Here is a 19,762-nt window from a genome sequence, read left to right as displayed (position 1 = left end):
AAGAGGCGCTCTTATATCTTCTGTCTATCAAATGAAAACAAGGTCAGAGATTGTTTTTAATATTTAAAGCTGAAGTGCCTTATATTTGAGAAGGAAGAGTTTCCATAGATCTACATTTGATTCAGGTGAGATGATCCATTCTACACTAAAACAGTTAATGATCTCGAGGACTGAAGAGAACTTAGAGAAGCTTATTTGGAGACTATTTATATCATTTTCCAGCCAAAATTTAGACCGCGCAGATACATGCACCTTAAACGTCTTTGCACCTCCCCCACAAGACCAAGTCAACGCTTTTATGCGGAGCTCCACCCCGTACCCCGCCTCGCCTCACCTGATCGCGGAGGAGCTACATATTTTAGTAGGAGTATAGGAAGGCCGAGGGTAAAATTGCGCTGCCGTCTGAAAAATGAGAGTTGAGAATGAAAGGAAAAGATAAAGAAAAGGAAAGGAAAGAGGAGAACAGAAGAGAAAGAAAAGAGAAAGAAAGAGAAAGAAAGAAAAAGGAGAGAAAAAAAAGGGAAAAGACTGAAAAGAGAGAAGGATAAAAGAAGAAAATGAAACAAAAGAAGTGGGATGCATTGGCATGATGATTGGTAAAATAAGAGCATAAGAGAAAAGGGGTGCATTGGGCAAAAAGAATTTCCATTTTCGGTTTAATAAAATTTGGAGTGGACTAAAACTAGATTATTTAATTATTATTAGATATCTATTGGGAGTAAGAGAGAGAGAGAGAAATGAGGGGGGGGGGGGGGGGGTTGTTGGGTGGAGTCATCTCGTCGAGGGAGCAAGAAAGATATGCGTAGATATGGGCGCTAGTGTACTTCCGTATCCATTTTTGACCCATATAACTCCGGCGTGGAGATCCCGCATGCCAAATTACTTCTGAGCTGTATTGTACTGCAGTTCTATATGCTCTTAGATCTAGTCTTGCATTAATATTTTCTCTCCATTTGAATGCTACATGTATCTCTTGTTTCAGTTTTGCTCTCAAGTTCACATTTTATACTTATTCTCTGAATGTTTTCACAGGACAGAAGCAGCTCTCCAACAGTTTTAATTCAGCATGGCAGCAGCCTGTCTTCTAGAGCTTCCAGATGAGCTTATCATTAAGATCCTGGACTATCTGGACATGCAATGTCTGGTCAGGTATGCTTCTTAGTCCAGACTTTTCTTCTTATATTCTCCTTCTCTTCTTATATTCTCCTTCTCCTCCTCCTTCACCCTTCTCCTCCTCCTTCACCCTTCTCCTCATTCTACTCCTCATTCTACTTCTCCTCCTCATCCTCCTTCTTCTCCTCCTCCTCCTCATTCTCCTCCTCCTCATTCTCCTCATTCTCCTCCTCTTTCATCATCCTCCTCTTTCATCATCCTCTCCTCTTTCATCATCCTCTCCTCTTTCATCATCCTCCTTCTCCTTCATCATCCTCCTTTTCCTTCATCATCCTCCTCCTTCATCCTTCTCCTTCATCCTTCTCCTTCATCTTTCTCCTTCATCCTCCTCATTCTACTCCTCATTCTCCTCCTCTTTCTCCTAATTCTACCCCTCCCTTTTCTCTTCATTCTTCTCCTCCTTTTTCTCCTCCTTTTTTCCTCTTTCTCCTCCTTTTTTCCTCTTTATCCTCTTTATCCTTCTCTTTATTCTCCTCCTCCTCATTCTCCTCCTCCTCATTCTCCTCCTCCTCATTCTCCTCCTCATTCACCTCATTCTCCTCTTTCACTTTTTGTTGCTGTTGTTCTTCTTCTCATCCACATAGAATGTGTAGTTCAAGTTGGTCAGAAGAAGAAGAAAAAAAATGGGTAGAGATTACAAGGAAGATGGAATATTGTGCAATCTATTTACTGAAAATTGCGATGAACTCCTAGAAGAATTTGTAATCTTATTTGTAACTATTCACAAGTGAATGTAAATTGATCGTGAAATTGAAGAAAGAATAATTTGCCTCTTATTCCACAATCTTTTCTTTTTCTATTCTTATTCTTATTCTTCTCCTCCTCCTCCTCCTCCTCCTCCTCCTCCTCCTCCATCATCCTCCTATCAGCAACAAAGTCTTGCCAATAATTATTGTTTTTAGATCTCCGTATCAGCAGCAAAGTCTCAACAAAAATCAAGAGAAGACATGGATAAAGCCATATTCATACTTTTATCTGTTTCCATTCTACTCTGTTTGGCACTAATAATACTCAAGTTTTAGACTGACAGTATACCAAAATTCATTATTTCCTCTCACTGTCTAGATTGTCCATTTCCTCTACAGATGATTTTTGGGAAAGAAAATCATGGTCATGATCTTGATCATGGGCAGTTTCAAATGACTCGCCATTGTCTTCCCAAACCCGAAGAGGTACCCAAAGCCATCTTTTTATGGGCAACAAATTTGACTAGAGTGAATATGATTAGTAAGTTGACGTTAGGAGTGCAAATTGCAATGATAAGTTTTCAGGTTGGTCTAACCTTAGTTAAAAGCTGTTAACCAACTGAAGTTGAATGGTACGGTACAAAAATACAGAGGAGCATAAATGGTATCGCCTTTAAATTATTGATCAGTCACTGTCTGAAATATGGTCCGCCGTGTACATACAAGGATAGGCGTCCAGTTAACCAGCCTGTCCGGTGCACCAGGCCAAGTGCGGCCCGATTTGAAATTCCCGCCACTCTAGAAATGAAGCTGACGACACCGCTGCGATGACTATACATGTATTAACTATACGACCAGAGTGCCAGAAAACAGATTTCTTAGCATTTTCCCTCTTCATATTCAGCAACCAACTTCCATTCTAATGGTGAACTGTACCTTCGATGATTTTGCCCTTCACACCTGCGACAGCTCCTGACGTATCTTTTGGAATCGTTGAGACAATCCTCGGCCTCTTTTAGTTTCCTATGAATTTTACGCTCACTTTATGTCGCTCCGTTTCCTTTCTGCTGAAGTTTTTGGTGTGCATTTCTTCGATTTTTGCAACTTGTGCGGCACTGACTTTTTCCGGTTGTCATTAATAGATTGGTGAAAATTGATTGACCTATTAGTTATTGAACTGTCCAAGTCCGTTAGCAATCTATTTTGAGACTGGTTTAATTTTTGAATCAATGAGTTCAGAAACTTTTGCCGGATCCATGTTAGAAAATAGGCGTAATGTAGCTGGAGACTCTTAAAAAAACGTGCTAGTGTGCGGACCTTGGAAGGCCAGATTACTCCTCCTATACACCGCACCCTTATTTTGTATCCCCTCTTTTCATATTCAAATTAAACACCTTTGATGCAACCGAATTGGATAATTCCATCACGCATGCCAGATAACAATTAGTGTTCCCACTTATTGTCTATAAACATCATTTGCCAGCTATACGATGTAACACTGGCAAATTTTCTTGTGTTTTGTAGTAATGACTGTTGCTTTTCAGGAAACTTAACGAGCTAAGTATGTGAATATGTTGTATTTCTTTGAGAGGATGGCATTAATTTCTGGCTTTATAAAGTTACTGATTGAACAGTATAGATGTTCCCCCTGCAGACCTTGATAGCAATCTCCAGGGGGACAACACTCTGTGGCAAGAATCTGTTTTCTCAAATTAGAGAAAGAAGCTGTGCTTTTATATTTATGAATCCACTCCATTGGAACATGAACATTTGTTAACTTTAAATGCAGTAATTTGTTTCATTTTTTGTTTGACCCTATACAGGTGTGTAGCATGCACATGCCAAAGATTAAATCAGCTTTCAAACTCTGAGAACATCTGGAAGAAGCTTTCAGTCCTATACTGGTTGGACACAGAGTGAGTTCTAATAATTGTCATGAGCCTCTTTTACTTTTTCTTAAAAGAAAGTTTAATCAAGTCCAGGAAGTAATGCATGGTAGCAAATTTAAATGAAGAAAAGAGTAATGGATGTGGTGCTTTGGATATTTTGGCTACTCGAGAGAATACAAAATGCTGATTAATGATGGTGCAGTCAATGAAAAGCAAACCGTTAAACCTTGCAACAAAACAATCTTACTCCTTATCATAAGATTGGGGGAGGGGGGGGGGGGCAGATTTATATTTACAGTATTTTTTATACACAGCCCCCTTGTTAAAAGTTGGACATTTTAGGGCTTCGGTCTTACTGTACATGGATACCTACATGTATATCTGCGAGACTACCAGGGAACTGGGTTTTGTTAAAGCTATGCTTGTATGGCAGTCTTTCAACAAGGAATTCTGATTTTCCTCAAATCGAGGGTTCAGTGACACAAGGACGTAATTCCATATTTTGCCAAAATGAGTATTTCATATCAAAATGTTCAGAAAAATGTGGGCTTTCCAGGAAACACAAAGACTTAATTCCACCCAACACCCCATTGAAGTCAATGGCTGGTGAAACATAGCTCAGTGACACATAAACAACTTTTTCTCAAAATGGCCAAAATGGAGTTACGTCTTTGTGTCACTAACCCCTCAATATCTTTTTCTCTTTAGGAGAACGCATTCATCAGATTCATGGAAGGAAAACTTTTTTGCCTGGCACAAGAAATGGGGCAAATACATGGGTTGCTATGTCAAGGTCAAGTCTGCATGGAACAGGATAGAGAAGGCCTTGGAGGAAAGGAGTCCAGGCACCAGGACATCTCTCAGAGGTATCGATATATAGATATAAACAATTTTTAGAAGTGTTCAGAATTATGCCTCAGTCACACCTTTGCGTATTTGGGTTGTGTATTGCTGCATATTTATGGCAAGCCATTTTAATATTTATTCCTATTTCTTGATATCAAGAAATAGGAATGAATGTTAAAACGGCTAGCCATAAATATGCAGCAATACACAACCCAAATACGCAAAGGTGTGACTGAGGCATAATACAAACTATTTCTAGTTGTGTTGGAAATGTGCATGTGATTAAGGCTCATGGACCTCATGGCAGATTAACCTTGTGATAAATAAGTTTAATAAGCATATCCGATAAAGTCTACTTATCCTACCTCCTACTACCACTTTTTGTTAACCATGTAAGTAAATGGCACCTGCTGCAGCATATTCTCTTTAAATGGCTCTGTGTAATAAGATAGGAAATGTGAAGCATATTACATTTTACGTCGTCATTTAGAAAGAAATGCAGCTGTTCACCGCTACATTTCTGAACAACATTTAAATATTGATGGTTCATCAAACTGCCCAGTGAAAGTTAAAGATATTTTCATGTACATGTACACACGTGTAGTTAGCCTACATTCATGTAGCTTTCCATTATCGTACATTAACTATACCGGGCATGGTGGCTCAGTGGTTAGAGCGCCCGCCTCATGAACTGGAGGTCATTGGTTCGAACCACGGCCGAGTCATACCAAGACTTATAATAATGGGACTTTCTGCCTTCTAGCTAGGCGCTCAGCATATTAGATTGGAGAAGGGTAGTAATAACATATTATGTTATGCAGGGCCCGCTGGAAGAACAGTTTCATATTAACTGAAGTGGCTACCCTGGGTAAATAAAACATTATTATATTATTATTATAACTTTCAGTGTCTGTATTTTTCATTAGATTGGGATAATATTTTTTTTTTTATTCCAGTACTGTGCATGTAGAGCATTTCAAACTTTTCACCAAATATGAATTTGATATACTTTTGTCTGTGAATAATTGCTTCACAAACATTTTTGTCATATCTCAAGAATTCACTAATCAGTCAATCATGGAATATAATTACTATAATGGATCACAAGAAAAATGGCCTGTTGTATATACGTACCAGTTTCCTTCTATTCGATAAGGAAGATAGGAAACACAAAACAAAATTCAGTCTTCATGGACATCATCAATAGTGATCTGTCAGTTTATGACAGGTTCAGTGACCCAATCAGAATCCTATATCAAGTGTCTCTCCAAGTACCTCGGTCTTGAGCCATCCGTTTCAGCATTTCATATCTTGTTGCTCTAAATTCTGTGATTTAATCATCTAGAAAGTCTTTACGAGGTCTTCCCTTCTTCTTCTTTCCATTTATACGACCTTCTATGACTCTGATCATGGACATATGGATGCTACATCATGTTTGATTGCCTTCTCTTTTATCAGGTCCTGTAGAGCAAAGTGAGTTGGACACCATAGAGACCATGATGGGTTGCCCTCTACCTCTGGAACTAGCCTGTTCCTATCTCATCCATAACGGCCAGGACGTTGTGCCAGGGAAGGGGTGCCTTCTAGGGAATCTGGAGGTCTATGACCACCACAGCATGGAGGTGGCCGTGCCGCTGGCATTCAATGTGAAAAACGTCTTGCCAAAGATAGTGAGTCCTGCGTCTCTTATGTTTTTGAATTGCCTATGCTTAATAATGATTTAGTGAGAACCAGTCGAGGAAATCAGGGGAAAAGGTTGTGAATTTCATTGACCCAAAATAAAAAGTAGTCAGATTCTTGATATTATATAATGTCCCACATCCATTTAGGAGATGTTTTGAGGCATTTCATACTGGAAATGTGGTAAACAATGATCATGGAATTCGAAAACTACACCTGGGAAAAAAATTGGGAATTTTTTATTCATGAAATGCTGGGATCCTGTAATTACTAAAAAAGTTATTTTTAAAGGTACAATGTCCCATTTGCAGGCCAAAAAAAATGAAAAGGTTAAATTCCAACGGCATTTGAAAGATAATACTAATTTAGAACTTCCCTAAAAAAGGTGGGGCTGGAAAATAATGACTATTGTCAAATCGACTTAGAAGCTATAGAGCCAATAAGTAATAGTCTTGATTTTCAGACCATTGTACCGAATGGTCATACGTTTTATGCTGCGCAAAGATTCAATCAGTTTAATTTTGGTCATCACAAGAAGTAGGTTATTGATGTAGACAAATGCTCATGTACCCTTTACAGCTAATTTTATGTATGTTGTTACCAAAGAAGAAAAAAAGCCAGTCAGTCACTCAACAGTGTCTGACAGTGAACTCTAGCAAGTAAACAGGTTTCCTTGCATAATTTGAATATTAGGACACTGCTGACGTTCAATTTCACAGAGAGGACATTCATAATTCCTGCAAATTTCTACAGAATTTGAGGTTGGCTGCAAAAGGGACATAGTACCTTTAAGAGAGCTATTGAAGAAGAAAAAAAATAATTTTCTTCATTCTTTGTCAATCCTGCATTTACAGGTCTGTACATATATTCTTTCTATAATTTGTAGCCAAATGCAAATGTACATTAATGTTCATTATTAATATTAATGTTATTATGATAACATGTTATCTTCACTATTAGGGTATCTTAGCACTGAGTTGGTGTCCCTACACAAACTATGGTCAGGTTGTGTGTGTGAATGAGAAACCAGGGCTGCCTATAGGATGCGTCTACTATCTCACCCAGGTAAGACATCATCCCTGTGAGGTGCTCCGCTGGAGTGTGGCGTCGCAACGGCCACACCCCTTCCGGCTGTCGTTAGCATGATTCATTTGTATACAACTATTCTTTAATTTTTTGTTTTTGTTTGTTTTAATGTATAGATATACATGTATCTTCTTTTTTCGTTGTTGCTCTGGTGATCTTCTCCTGACAAGCTCTTGAAGCTTTGTTCGGGACACCCTTTTCTTTCATTTCTTTGTATTTCTTTGTATTACTAGCTCATATGTATGTATTACTCTGTTATCAAATATATTGATGTAAACATGAAATTATGCATGACATACCGTTAACTTTTTTTTTTTAATTGTACATAGCGGAACAAATAAATGAGAATATATGCTCTCTCAATCACTTACTTGCTCTAGCAATATTTGCTCCTGGCTCTCTTCTCCAATCGGGTTAGGGCCGTATTAACGAGGGGGTAATTGCTTAGATTATCTTGTTGTTCAAATGTGCACTGTTTATTGTTTAATACAGAGAATACAATTTCTCATAGAATCAAGGTAAATATGCTGATCCTAGTCCTTCATATTCTTTTGTCTCTTTAGTCCTGGGGCCTGTCTTTTAAAGAGTTGCGATTGATGCAAATCAATCGTCAGTCTTCTAATCAATCGCAAGTTTGCAGTTCCCTATCCTTTATGTACATAGTTGCAATTGATATCGATCGCAAATATCTTGCGATTAATATCAACTCTTTGTAAGACAGGGCCCTGATATAACAAAATTCAAGAAAGCATGGTAATTTCCCTGGTCCCAAAGCATTTGATATAATGAGGTTTTATTGTAATAACAAGAAGAATCATTTTTTTTTTATTATCTTTGATATCTTTAAGGTGAGGAGACAAAAGTTTGCAGGGTATTTCGTAGTGGCATCCAGCTACGTGGAGTGGTTAGAGAAACTAGCCACCAGGCTTGAGGACCCAGAGCTCATTGTTGACTCGTCTAAAATTACAAGGTAGGTCGGCCTACAAGATTCTTTACTTTGTTTTATCACACTCTGGGATGCCAGCTTTCAGGATTAAGGCTCATTCAGATATGACGCAGCAAACTGCTTTGAAAACGCTGCAGCAGTTTTGTTTTTATTTGTAAATGAATTGCAACAGTACGTAAAAAAGGTCCTACCCGTAATTACTGAACTCTTTGTTATAAAAAGCAGAAATGTGAAGCGTATTACACTTTAGGTCTTTAAAACACAGTGGTTTGTTGCGTCATATCCGAATGAAGCTTTATCATTGATTTCAGGCCCTATGACTTCCTGGTTTCAATTTTAATTCAACAAACATTAAAACATGATCAAGTTTTTTTTATCAACCCTTCATCAAAGTCATATAGATCTAATATTTTATTTTAGATAACATTGTTATCAAATGGGCAGAACATTACCTTCTGTGTCTACACTTGGAGTTGACCAATAATGATAGTAAATCTGATAATCAGAGAAAAAAGATGTCTGATACTTCAGGCATGACTTGTAAAGAGGAAACAGAGAGAGAGAGTATAAAATCAAATAAGAAAGGAAGAAGGTAAACAAAAAAAATAAAAACAGATATCATTTCAATTTTGATGGGGGAAAAAAAAGGACAGGGGTCTACCGTCAGAAAAGAACAGGATAAGGAGAATTAATCGTACCATTTCAAGAATAAAATGAGAGTAATCCACAGCACACAATTGTTTGCCTTTCTTTTTTCTTGTAAATTTACTTTGTTTCTTCATTCACCTGCTAAGATATTTTGTCTCTAATTGTTCATAGGTTTTACCATGAACCAACTTGTGTGGCAGTCACGAGAGATGTGAAGGTTACCGTGGCAACATCATTTGTGCCTTGTCTCAGTCACATCTGGAAGAATAATAAAATGAGGACTCTGTTTGCGTATCAGATCTCCATGACGATGGATGAAAATGTACCTCCAGTCGGTAAGTAGTATTTCTAATTTCATATGATTTATCCTAAATTTCACAAAGAGATTATGAGACTCGGTTTTCACTCAAATTTTTGTAAAATGTAAAACTTGAAGACAGCCATTGCACAAATGATAGTTCAGGCGACAAAATATTATAAGAACAGTTTGCATGCTTGTGTAATGCACCAATAACAACTGTTAATAAAGTGAGAGCTTGGAGAAATAATTTTCAAAATAAATGTGCAGTTTTCATTTTTGCGCTGCCCGTAGACTAACTTAAAATAGACTTGTGATGGCATTAAACAAAATATGACAGTTTTGGAGTCACAACAAGTCTCTTGCCAGAGAATTTGTTGCTCGTCTTTATTAGGACTGTTTTGTAAAACACTTAGCAGACAAGTTGAGTGACAGCGTCGAGATGTCGTTGATCTTCTACTTCTAACGGTTTTGCAAAACAACTCCCAGGTGTCAGATAATGGACTTTATACATGTAGATCTGTAACGATACATATTACAAAAAACAATGATATAATACAGTTATAGCAAGTCATAAAAGCATTTATCTGGAAAACTAACCAGCTATCCACCAGGGGGGTGTTTCACAGAAGTTGTCATCAGTGACAAATGACAGTTTTTGTTATAAGTTACTAAAATCCTTGCTTCTGATTGGTCATCAGCAGATTTGTCACTGACTTTTGTCATTTGTCATTGAAAAAAAGGCTCTGTGAAACACCCCCCAGAGAAACCAAGGTAATGAACCCCCATTGCAATATCCCCCCCCCCCCTCCCCCAAATCATTGTCCAAGCGGATAATTGTCGAAAGATATATGTCAGTTTTCTGAGCTGGATTTCTACCAAATTGATGGGGTAGACAGGGATTAGTTGTAAAATCCATTCCTGTGTTCTTACTCTTAACCTAGGATCTGTAAAATCCATTCCCGTGTTCTTACTCTTAACCTAGGATCATGTAAATTATTGAGTCGTCATTGGGAGATCACAGACTCGTCGGGTCAATACCATGAGGTCAATGGAGAGGCTGTTATTGGTGAGTAGAACATGTTAATGTTTTAACACCTATCCTGCCATAAAGTCGCATGCACGCTACCGTTATAGTGCTTTGTACACACGAGCGCCCTATCGATTGGCTGCTTAATTCATGTGAGCGGGCCACAGCTTAGCTGTTTTATGCATGCATGCTTGCATTCGTATTAGCAGATTATCAGATTATCTCAAAATAAACTTGGCACAGGGGGCATTTGTAACTTGGCAGAATGGGGGTTACCCCTGTGGCACTGGGCTGTATTCTTTATGGCAGGATAAGAGTTAAATGTGTACAATTTTTACTCTTCTGCATTCTGCAAAGTAAACATCGGGAGATTTGACATTCAGAAACAACTGAAAAGTACCACGATTTCTGTTTCAGCATTGAACCTTTGATGAATGATGTAAGGGGAGCCTTCCAAAGTTGCGACTGTGCCGCGACGCGTCGGGGCGCAGAGCAGGATATGAGAACAAAGGAGGCGCCTTATTGCGCCCATTTGCGCCTTTTTGCGTCGGATACGAGAGGACTTCAGTTGGTTTCCAGCTCATTAAAATCTGGCTTTTGTTTGGCGTCTCATTGTTACGAAATTACCCCGCCGGGGCGCGCCCCGGTGAAGCACTTGACATTTGTGAATGGGAGCTTAAACTTTGAATAGCTTTCGCGCCCTTTCGCGCCCTTTCGCGCCCGGTCCGGCGCATTAGTTATTCATGTAGTGCCCGCTTGTGTGTCGCTCTCGTCTTGCGAGATTTGACTCTGAAAAGCATTACTTTGGCTACTGATTTGTTTTAATATTATTTTACGTACATGACATTGGTTACAATGTGTATTCTGATTGTTTATTTTACTCTCAATATCGGAGTTCTGTAGTCGTTAACGTTGGCATGATTGTTCATTATTTCATCTTCTCCTGTTCTGTTCATGATTGTGTTCAATATATCAATTTTAATACAAATTGATTTGTTCACGAACAAAACAACTTTATTTTATACTTACCCCACTCTCTCTGACATTGTTTTCCTCGTGCATGTTTTGACACTGTATTTGTTTCATATCACATTAAAATTGTGTATATTTCCTCTAGCGATGTTATCGCATGTTTCGGTTTTCTTGTTTTGTTTTCTTTAATTTTCGTTGCATCTTGTAAACAGTTCTGTCGTATGATCATTATAAATCATATAATTATATCATCAGTCTGTTATTTCAATACATAGATCCTTTAAATCTTCTTAAAATTAGAGAACGTATTTTTAAATCCGTGATGTTGAAAATGATACTTAATCAAGAATGTCGTAAATTCTCCTTGAATTGGATTTAAAAAGCGTTTTATCTGTATTACGATTTTTTTTTTATGCAAATGATATCCGTATTGTCGGGAACATCATCAATATGTTTCGTTAGAAGGAAGACGCTCATTTTCAGAATGTTCTTTCTTTGCAAAACACTAATGTTACGAACAAAATAAAATACACTGTACCCGTATCATCGGGGATATCGCAAAACTCCCAGGGAAATTATCAATTGCAAATTAACATAGTAAATTATGCCTAAATCGTAAGAATAGAGCATGCATTAAAAAAAAGAGAGTTACCAGGAAATGATGTTTGAAATTTCACCTCGAACATATCTCAAGAAGAAATTAGTTTATCATTTTGTTCCAAAGAATTTTATCGAATATTTCTTTGCGAAGAAGGGGGAGGGGGGGGGGGGGGTTACATCCGCGGCCAGTTTTAGATCCAGGTCATAGTTGAGAAGAACTAAAATACGTATATATTGTGCTGAATTGTTCTAGATTCGTTCGAGAACAAATACAAACCATGGCATTTCGTTGAATTGCTTCTCGTAACAGAACTGTCTCACTGTCTAAATCAGGATCCATCCGGGGGATCTATCATGCACGTGTTGGTATCAAGTAGTAAACGGAATTAATAATGATTGTGTTGTTTTGGGGCCATTTTTTTATTCTTTTTCTTTTTATTTTAAATTTTTTTTTTTTTTTGGGGGGGGGTGGTGGCTAGCCCTTCTTCTTCTTTTACTGGGTCATCAAGAAACACAAATAGTGTTTAAATTTTCCGCAATCCCTTTAGCGCCGAGGGTAGAAAAGCCTATAGAAACGTCAGCTGCATGGACAATAGCAATTTAATGAGTGGTCAAACAATCAGGGAGAAATACTGGACAAACAGATATTAGCCCACGTCTTCAATATAACCAGGGAATCCCGATATAACTAAGCACATGCTCACAATATGAATATCAAATCTGGCTATTGTTTGGAGACTCATTGTTACTATCTGGTAAAGGGTACTTTTCACGCACCAAAGTCCGGCTCGTCTAGTACACACAAATCCGGCCCGTATTGACTTTACACACCGGACTAAGGCGACTGTTTTCAAAAGGAGGGAAAATGCATATGCGTACCCTACATAACACTCATTGGGGGGGGGGGGGGGTGGGGGGGCGGTACGCTTAACGGCGAAGCGCTTTTTGTGAATTGTGAATTTTTGAATGGGAGCTTAAAGAAAAGCTTTCGCGCCCGTTCCTACGCATTAGTTATTCGTGTAATCCCCGCGTGTGCGTCCGCTCTCGTCTTGAAAGATTTGACTCTAAAATTTGCACTTTGGCTACTGATATGTTTTATTATTATTTTACGTACAAGACATTGATTTACATTGTTGTTCTGATTGTTTATTTCCCTCCCAAACATCGAAGTTGTGTAGGCGTTGACGTTGGCATGGTTGTTCATTTCTGTTCATTAATGTGTTCAATACTTGTATTATATTAATTTGTTCACGAACAAAACAAAAACGATATGTATAATTGTATTCCTTCTGTATGTTTTGACACATTATTTGTTTCATATTACATTTATTTTGTTCTGTCATCCGATCAAAATAGGTCATATATCTATATCATCAATCTGTTCTTTCTCATGCAAGATCGATTTAAAGAATAGAAACGTAGGTTCTCTAAATCTTCGCAAAATTAGCTATTGTATTTCAAAACCCGTGATTTAAAAATGATACTTATAATCAAAGAGATTGAAAGATTCTGCTTGAAATAAGATTATAGGGCGTTTATAAATATGTCATACGAAACAAACAAACATCTGCAAATTAAAGATATTACAAAAATGATAGTCGTATTGTCGGGAGCCTGCATCATCAAAACGTTTCGGTAGATGGAACAATTCGAAATCGCCTATCTGTTCCAAACATGAAATTCGATCGAATATTTCTTCGCGAAGAAACTGTTTTGGTGGTGGCATTTGTAGTAACAATTTTTTGTCGTCAATTGTTCGTGACGTTTTGACGTTTCAAATGTGTTAGCTAGCGCTAGTAAAGTCTTTTGTTTTAACGCGCACTGTGTATAGTTATAAGGCCTGAACACGTTATGTTCACATTGGGTGTTATATAGCATACGGATATTATAGTACATGTAACTTTTACAAGCACTTTGTTATTGCAACGCAATGACAAAAGACAGCTCTTTGAGCAGCTAATAGTTGTTGCGCCCATTGTTCCGCTCATAGGCGGCTATTCCCAATTACCGGGCATTATTTGTTATTGTATCATTAGTTAAGTTTATTAATCTATTCATGTTTTCTATTTATTTATTTAGTTCTGGGGAGGGGGATGTCGTATTACGAATTCATGACCCTTATACATAATGACCATGTTCTCAAATTACGAATAGCGGTCTTCATGAATAGTTGTCCAGTGAATAGCGGTCCTTATAACTAGCGAGCGGAGCCCTCCTGATGGGCCTCTGCCATTTTGGTCCGGCCGTTCACTTCGCCCCCCCCCCCCTCCCCCACACACACATAATACGCAGCCTTATTGTAGCTAAACAAGAATCTATAGCAAGTCGGACAATTATAGCGATCAAACAATAGCCTTGCTCGGCCGCGTGAAATCCTGCCACGGCATTCTATGTTTTTACCTTTAGAGCGAACTTTTCTTTTGTATTCGCTCCATAATAACTCTACTTACAGCGAGGTGAAATGAAAAGAGCGTCATCATGAGTAGATCTTTTGTTTGATGTTATCTTTCTTCTCCCTAGTTAAGTCAAACCTTCAATTTAAGCCTATCCATAATGTAGCTTCCTGTACCGTTCGCTTTTTTTTTCTCCTGACTGCTATATGAAGCATGTGTATGCTCTGAATTAGGCAAACAGGGGACCGGCGCGGTTTAAGACCTCTCCGAACGAAATGTAATGTTGAGTTATGCCTTACCATAGCATATCGACTTGGTTTCTAACCAGGGAGCTCCCGGTTACGAGCTGCTCTGCTCTACCACTTGGCTATAGCGCCTCCCTCCTTTTAAAATGATCTTTTAAAATTTGCCTTTTTTTTTTTTAGAATAAGAATCAAAACATGTTTGGTATGTTTTTGTATCTGTGCATTATGATTTCAAAATTTCACTTTCGCCACTTAATTATACAAATCTACGAATAAATGATTCGAATGTTAGAGCAGAAATCAATGTTTGTATTTGCGTCCCTGCCCGTTTTGCGATCATTTAGTACATATAGCGCAAAGTAGAAGTCGAATGATAAATTATCACCATGAACTGATTAATGTTTTGTATTGCATTTCCAATTGCTGCTTAACTTTATCACCATCAGGCTACGCTTTTTGTTTACATCTTCATGATACACATGTTTTATAATCTCGATATAGTTCCCGGACTATATATGTTTTCTATTTATTCCACTTTTAAAAAGAGCTATGGAATTATTATGATTAAAAACGCCTTTTGGACGGGCAATTTTCGAAGGCAAATCTCGGGCGTGAAATCCTGCCACGGCATTTCATGATTTTTACCTGAGGGAACTTAACAAAATATACATTTTTAGCGTCCCCGCCCGCTTCCTTTTTGGGGGCCGCCTCCTATTTCTTATTTTTGTGGAATTTTTATTTTTTTTTTTTTATTTAATTAAAAAAAAAAAATGAAAAACACTGCTAAAATTGATCTATTACTGATTTTTTTTTTTAATTAAAAAATCGTCCTTGTTTTCACGAAGTGACGGTAGTGAGGAAAATCGTAACGCAAAGTGAATGCAATTTTTCACTACCGTCACTTCGTGAAAACAGCGACGAAATGTCGGCGGCCATATTGAAAAATAGCCCGACTGTCAGGGAAAATGTACCGAGCGGCCATTCTGAGCGGCCATTTTGAAAGAAAAAAAGAGGGCCTCCCCCTACCTATTTTTTGAAAAAACAGGACGCTAATAAAATATTTTTTAATTTTTTATTTGGCCTTAGAGCGAACTTTTCTTTTGTATTCGCTCCGTAGAACTCTACTTTTATCAAACAGCGAGGTGAAATGAAAAGAGCGTCATCTTGAGTAGATCGTTTGTTTGATGTTATCCTTCTTATCCCTAATGAGCAAACCTTCAATGTATTAGAACCAAGTCATGGGAGGAGAAAAAAAGCAAGACTTGACTGACAAAATATAAATTCTTCCAATTCTTCCAAGCTCAGGCTGTGGCGATGTGCAATGCGTAGCGTGAATATGAATGACGGGAGAGAAAGATAATTCCTTTGTCCATTATTAACGACGCTAGAATCATATCGCGATGTGGGAATTATACAAATATGTTGATAATCATTCAAATTACAAACATACACGAGCGACCCAAACAGTAATCAATTTGCCGACTATAACGGCATACATGTAGTCATTCACACCATTCGTCTTTAATTTTGTTTTTGTTGGGGACAATTAAGCTCGCAATTAAACAACCATTAATCGTACATAGTCATCTTTATTTCACATTTCATACAGTCGTCACAAAAATTAAAAGGAGGCGTATAAAACCCAACAAAAATAAATCATAATTTATTCTGATCAAGATGAACGAGTGTGTTGATTGCCCCCCAAAACAAAGACAATCCCACCAGACAAGTTCATGCTGTGCTGTAGCAATGTACATCGAAAAGCTTCGCCACAATGATTGGAAAGATAATACCCCGCCCGTTACGACGCAAAACGGCGCGAGAAGAATAGATCGCGACGCGAGAAGAATACATCATTTTTTTTTACAAACAATGGAATGTTTATCAGAACGAAAACCGGAGGAGGGGAAGACAGGCTTTGACCGACAAATACTTCCTGTATATCACGTTTAAGCTGTACCGCGCATCACGAGCGAGAACAATGACGGGAGAGATAATCTTCCATCGCCTGGTGGGGCGCAAAAGGGCGCAAGAAGAATAGAGCGGGTTTATACCAACAATAGACAGTTTCTTTTCATATGCAAGAAACAGGTGAGGGTGACTATTGCGCCCCTTCGCGCCCCTTTGCGCCTCAATGCGTCTCTTGGGACGCGACTGTTCTATTCATCGCGCCCCGACGCGTCCGGGCACAGTCGCAACTTTGGAAGGCTCCCCTAAATGATTTTGAAAAATTTACCTTTACAGAATTATACATATTCACAATGTTCTTTTGCATTTAGTTAATTACACATTTTATTTACTGAAATAAAAAGTATTTGTAGGTACACATCAAAATACTTTTTTTTAATTTCCAGCTTTGTTTCTTTATCCCTCCCTCTCTACACATAGACAATCAATGCTTTTCGAGGTGGCATGAAAAGACGTGTCCGGAACACAAAATGCACAATCATTCAAAATCAGAATTGTATCACATAGGAGTAGAAGCACACTGTTCGGATATGTAGCATGTAAATGCATGTATATGTACTATCTCAATTCGGCTTAATGTAACTCAAATTTTCATTCATATACAGTATATCAAATATTACAAACTTTTTTGCCTTTTGCATGTATCCTGTAGGGTGTATACACAGTGATGAAACAAGGGGCTAATGTATTCTAGAGCATACTTGCTGTGTATTATTTCAATTGACTGTTTTATCCTACAGGATTATACCCTGTGATGAAGCCGGGGGCCAAGTTCTCTTACTGCAGCTGGACTCCACTAGATAGTGATGGTGGCTTCATGGAGGGCCATTTCACTTTTGTCAACCTCAAGACTGGTGAGTTGAGCATATAAGATTTTGAAAAAGATTTTGAAAATTGTGTTTAATATGATGAAAAAATAGCAAGAACATTTTTCAGCTATATTAAAAATAGCATTTATTCTAAAAGTTTATACTTATTACATTATTAAAAGGGACTTGGTAAAATTGTTCACATGAGAGAAAATGGCGCTAAGGTAGTGACTTCAATGCTAGATGTACAGTTAAAGACAATCTGAAAGTTTGAGTGAAAACAGACCATTATTAATGATACAATTTGGGAAAAACTGATCATTTCCTAAATTCTCCCAACTATATTATTAAATATATATTAAACTTTAAGTGAATGTGAATAGTCACAAAGCAATGAAGTGGCGATATATACCATTCCAAAGATTGTGTTGAAAGATTTTTAAAAGCCTGTTTTATTTCTTTGTGGTTTGAGAATCTTTTCAGGATTTTTTGCACGTTAGAGAGTTAGTACAGTAGAAGAAATATAAAAAATAAGTAACATTTCATACAAAAATTGCAGTTTTTCAGCAACCTTCATCAACAAGTCAGTTTTTAGTCTTTTCTGTCTGCCTATTGTATGATTGGATGTTTGGATTGGGTGTTTTAAATTCAAGAGTCAAGCAAATTTATGTTAAATCATTAAAGAAAAACTAAATCACCTCCACTGCAGATGATATCAGAGGGTGGACTTTCTCTTTCATGATATATTAATTCATTAAATATTAAGTGACCCTAACCCCACTTTTTCGGTTTAATTATTGTGCAATACTCCTGTTACAGTCAAAGTAGTTAGTGACTACCTGTCTACAAAGACCACCTCTCAACAAAGACCACATTTTTTGTTCCCCTTGAACATGGTTTCTCATTGAAACATTCACTGAAAGAACCTGTCTACAAAGACCACTGTTTGTGTTTCCGTTGGGCGGTCGCTATAGACAGGTTTGACTGTACTTCTATTTGAATTGTACATCATGTTTATGTCTTTTATCAAGGCGAGAACTTTGACGTGATATGTCCTCGCTTCCACTTCAAGTGTCCTGAGATCTCCCTCTCCAGTAGCGACGTCGATGACGAGCAGTACGGATCGGAAGAGGACATCGACGATGAAGATGACGAATACTGAGACGACAAATACTGAGACTGCGCAAATCAGTTTAGGAAGACGAGGGAGCCTTATCAAATGATGATGCTGCTGATGAAGGCTTTGTTGTAGCACAGATGGTGGCTTCTATTCCTGTTTGGAAATTATATATCAGAGCTGCATATTCTAAGATTTTCATGGTCACAGTTAGCATGAAATGGCCTTTGGCGCTTTTTGAAATATTTGAAATTTACCGGGAGCACCAGTAAATTTTGATTATTCTATTTCTCGAAAGCAGAAGTGTTTCAGGGGCTAAATTTTCTGGTGCTTATATGAATCCACATGTGCATCCAAATACATCAACATTGTAAAGAATCGCTATCCACCCAATTTTCAAAATTAAAAATTAGGGGGTGCAGGAGGTGCTGTTTTCCATGACTTGCTTGAACGCTTTGCTTCGTTCGGATTTCTAATACCTCTTATTTTAAAATCGCACTTAATCCTTTTTTATGCCTCTGTTACGAAATAGCCGGAGGCATTACGTTTTCGGGTTGTCCGTACGTCCCGTTTTCGTGATCGCGTTATCTCAAGAACCTATGGATGGATTCCTGCCAAAACTTGGGTCATGTATGTATCTGGCAAAGGTCAAATGTTTTGGGGCTCATTATGTATGCAAAAATAGCTCGTGATCACATTATCATTAGAAACGATGGACAGATTACCATCAAACTAAAAATATGTATGTATCTTGCAGAGCCTAAGAACGGAGTAGATTTTAAGGCCATGAGGTAAAAAAATCAAAGGGTCATACTCATACACTGTACATGTATGAAAAACAGCTTGTAATCAAAATATTCTGAGAACCTATTAATGAACTACAATTACACTTGAACTTTTAAAAATTGCTTCTGTTTGGGTTTGTGAAATGGCTCTATGGCGGTGGCATCATTTTTGACTGTGCACAGTTGAAGGTCCATCTAGTTTTAGTATTATGAAACAGGGCCCAGATCAAATACTTCACTTACCCGTTATTAACGTTGTATAAACCGCCCTCGTGTATTCACCGCACCCCTCTTTTTCGCCCTTAAAAAAAAAAAAAAATTGCCAAGATTTTTTTTGGGTGTAAGATCATTAATGTAAATTAAAAAACAGTAGGGAACCTAGGATAGAACCTTGTGGTATACCATGTAATAGAAGAAAAATTGGAGGAATTATTATTATAAACTATACATTGAGATCTATCAGAAAGATTACTTTCAAACCAAGATGACAGACAAATTTGAGTGTTCTAGTTTCAGAGTGGTGAGTCAACACACCGATTACCGAGCTGGGAGACATTGCCAGGCATAGCGCCAGGTGGAGGGGCATAAATC

At 37.9% G+C, this 19,762-nt stretch overlaps 1 protein-coding gene across 2 annotated transcripts in view; it reads left to right on the top strand.

Moving 5' to 3' along the window:
- LOC577439 (F-box only protein 3) overlaps positions 1-19,011 on the top strand; it is a 28,744-nt gene extending 9,733 nt beyond the window's left edge. The window contains exons 1-11 of one of the 2 annotated variants that reach the window (XM_030995226.1): positions 21-125; positions 1,033-1,149; positions 3,683-3,775; positions 4,457-4,614; positions 6,053-6,264; positions 7,235-7,339; positions 8,209-8,330; positions 9,126-9,289; positions 10,238-10,321; positions 17,201-17,314; positions 18,301-19,011. In XM_030995226.1, coding sequence (XP_030851086.1) covers positions 1,067-1,149; positions 3,683-3,775; positions 4,457-4,614; positions 6,053-6,264; positions 7,235-7,339; positions 8,209-8,330; positions 9,126-9,289; positions 10,238-10,321; positions 17,201-17,314; positions 18,301-18,431 — 1,266 coding nt within the window. In that variant the 5' untranslated portion in view covers positions 21-125; positions 1,033-1,066 and the 3' untranslated portion in view covers positions 18,432-19,011. Of the gene's footprint in view, positions 1-20; positions 126-1,032; positions 1,150-3,682; positions 3,776-4,456; positions 4,615-6,052; positions 6,265-7,234; positions 7,340-8,208; positions 8,331-9,125; positions 9,290-10,237; positions 10,322-17,200; positions 17,315-18,300 lie in introns of those variants that run through there. The other variant, XM_030995227.1, reaches the window with a different exon arrangement.
- Positions 19,012-19,762: the final 751 nt, after the last annotated feature.

This window comes from Strongylocentrotus purpuratus, unplaced genomic scaffold, assembly GCF_000002235.5.
Source record: "Strongylocentrotus purpuratus isolate Spur 01 unplaced genomic scaffold, Spur_5.0 spur5_scaffold_21, whole genome shotgun sequence".
NCBI lineage: Eukaryota > Metazoa > Echinodermata > Echinoidea > Camarodonta > Strongylocentrotidae > Strongylocentrotus > Strongylocentrotus purpuratus.
The sequence above is the reverse complement of the archived record's forward strand: the minus strand, read 5'-3'. Positions and strand labels throughout refer to the sequence as shown.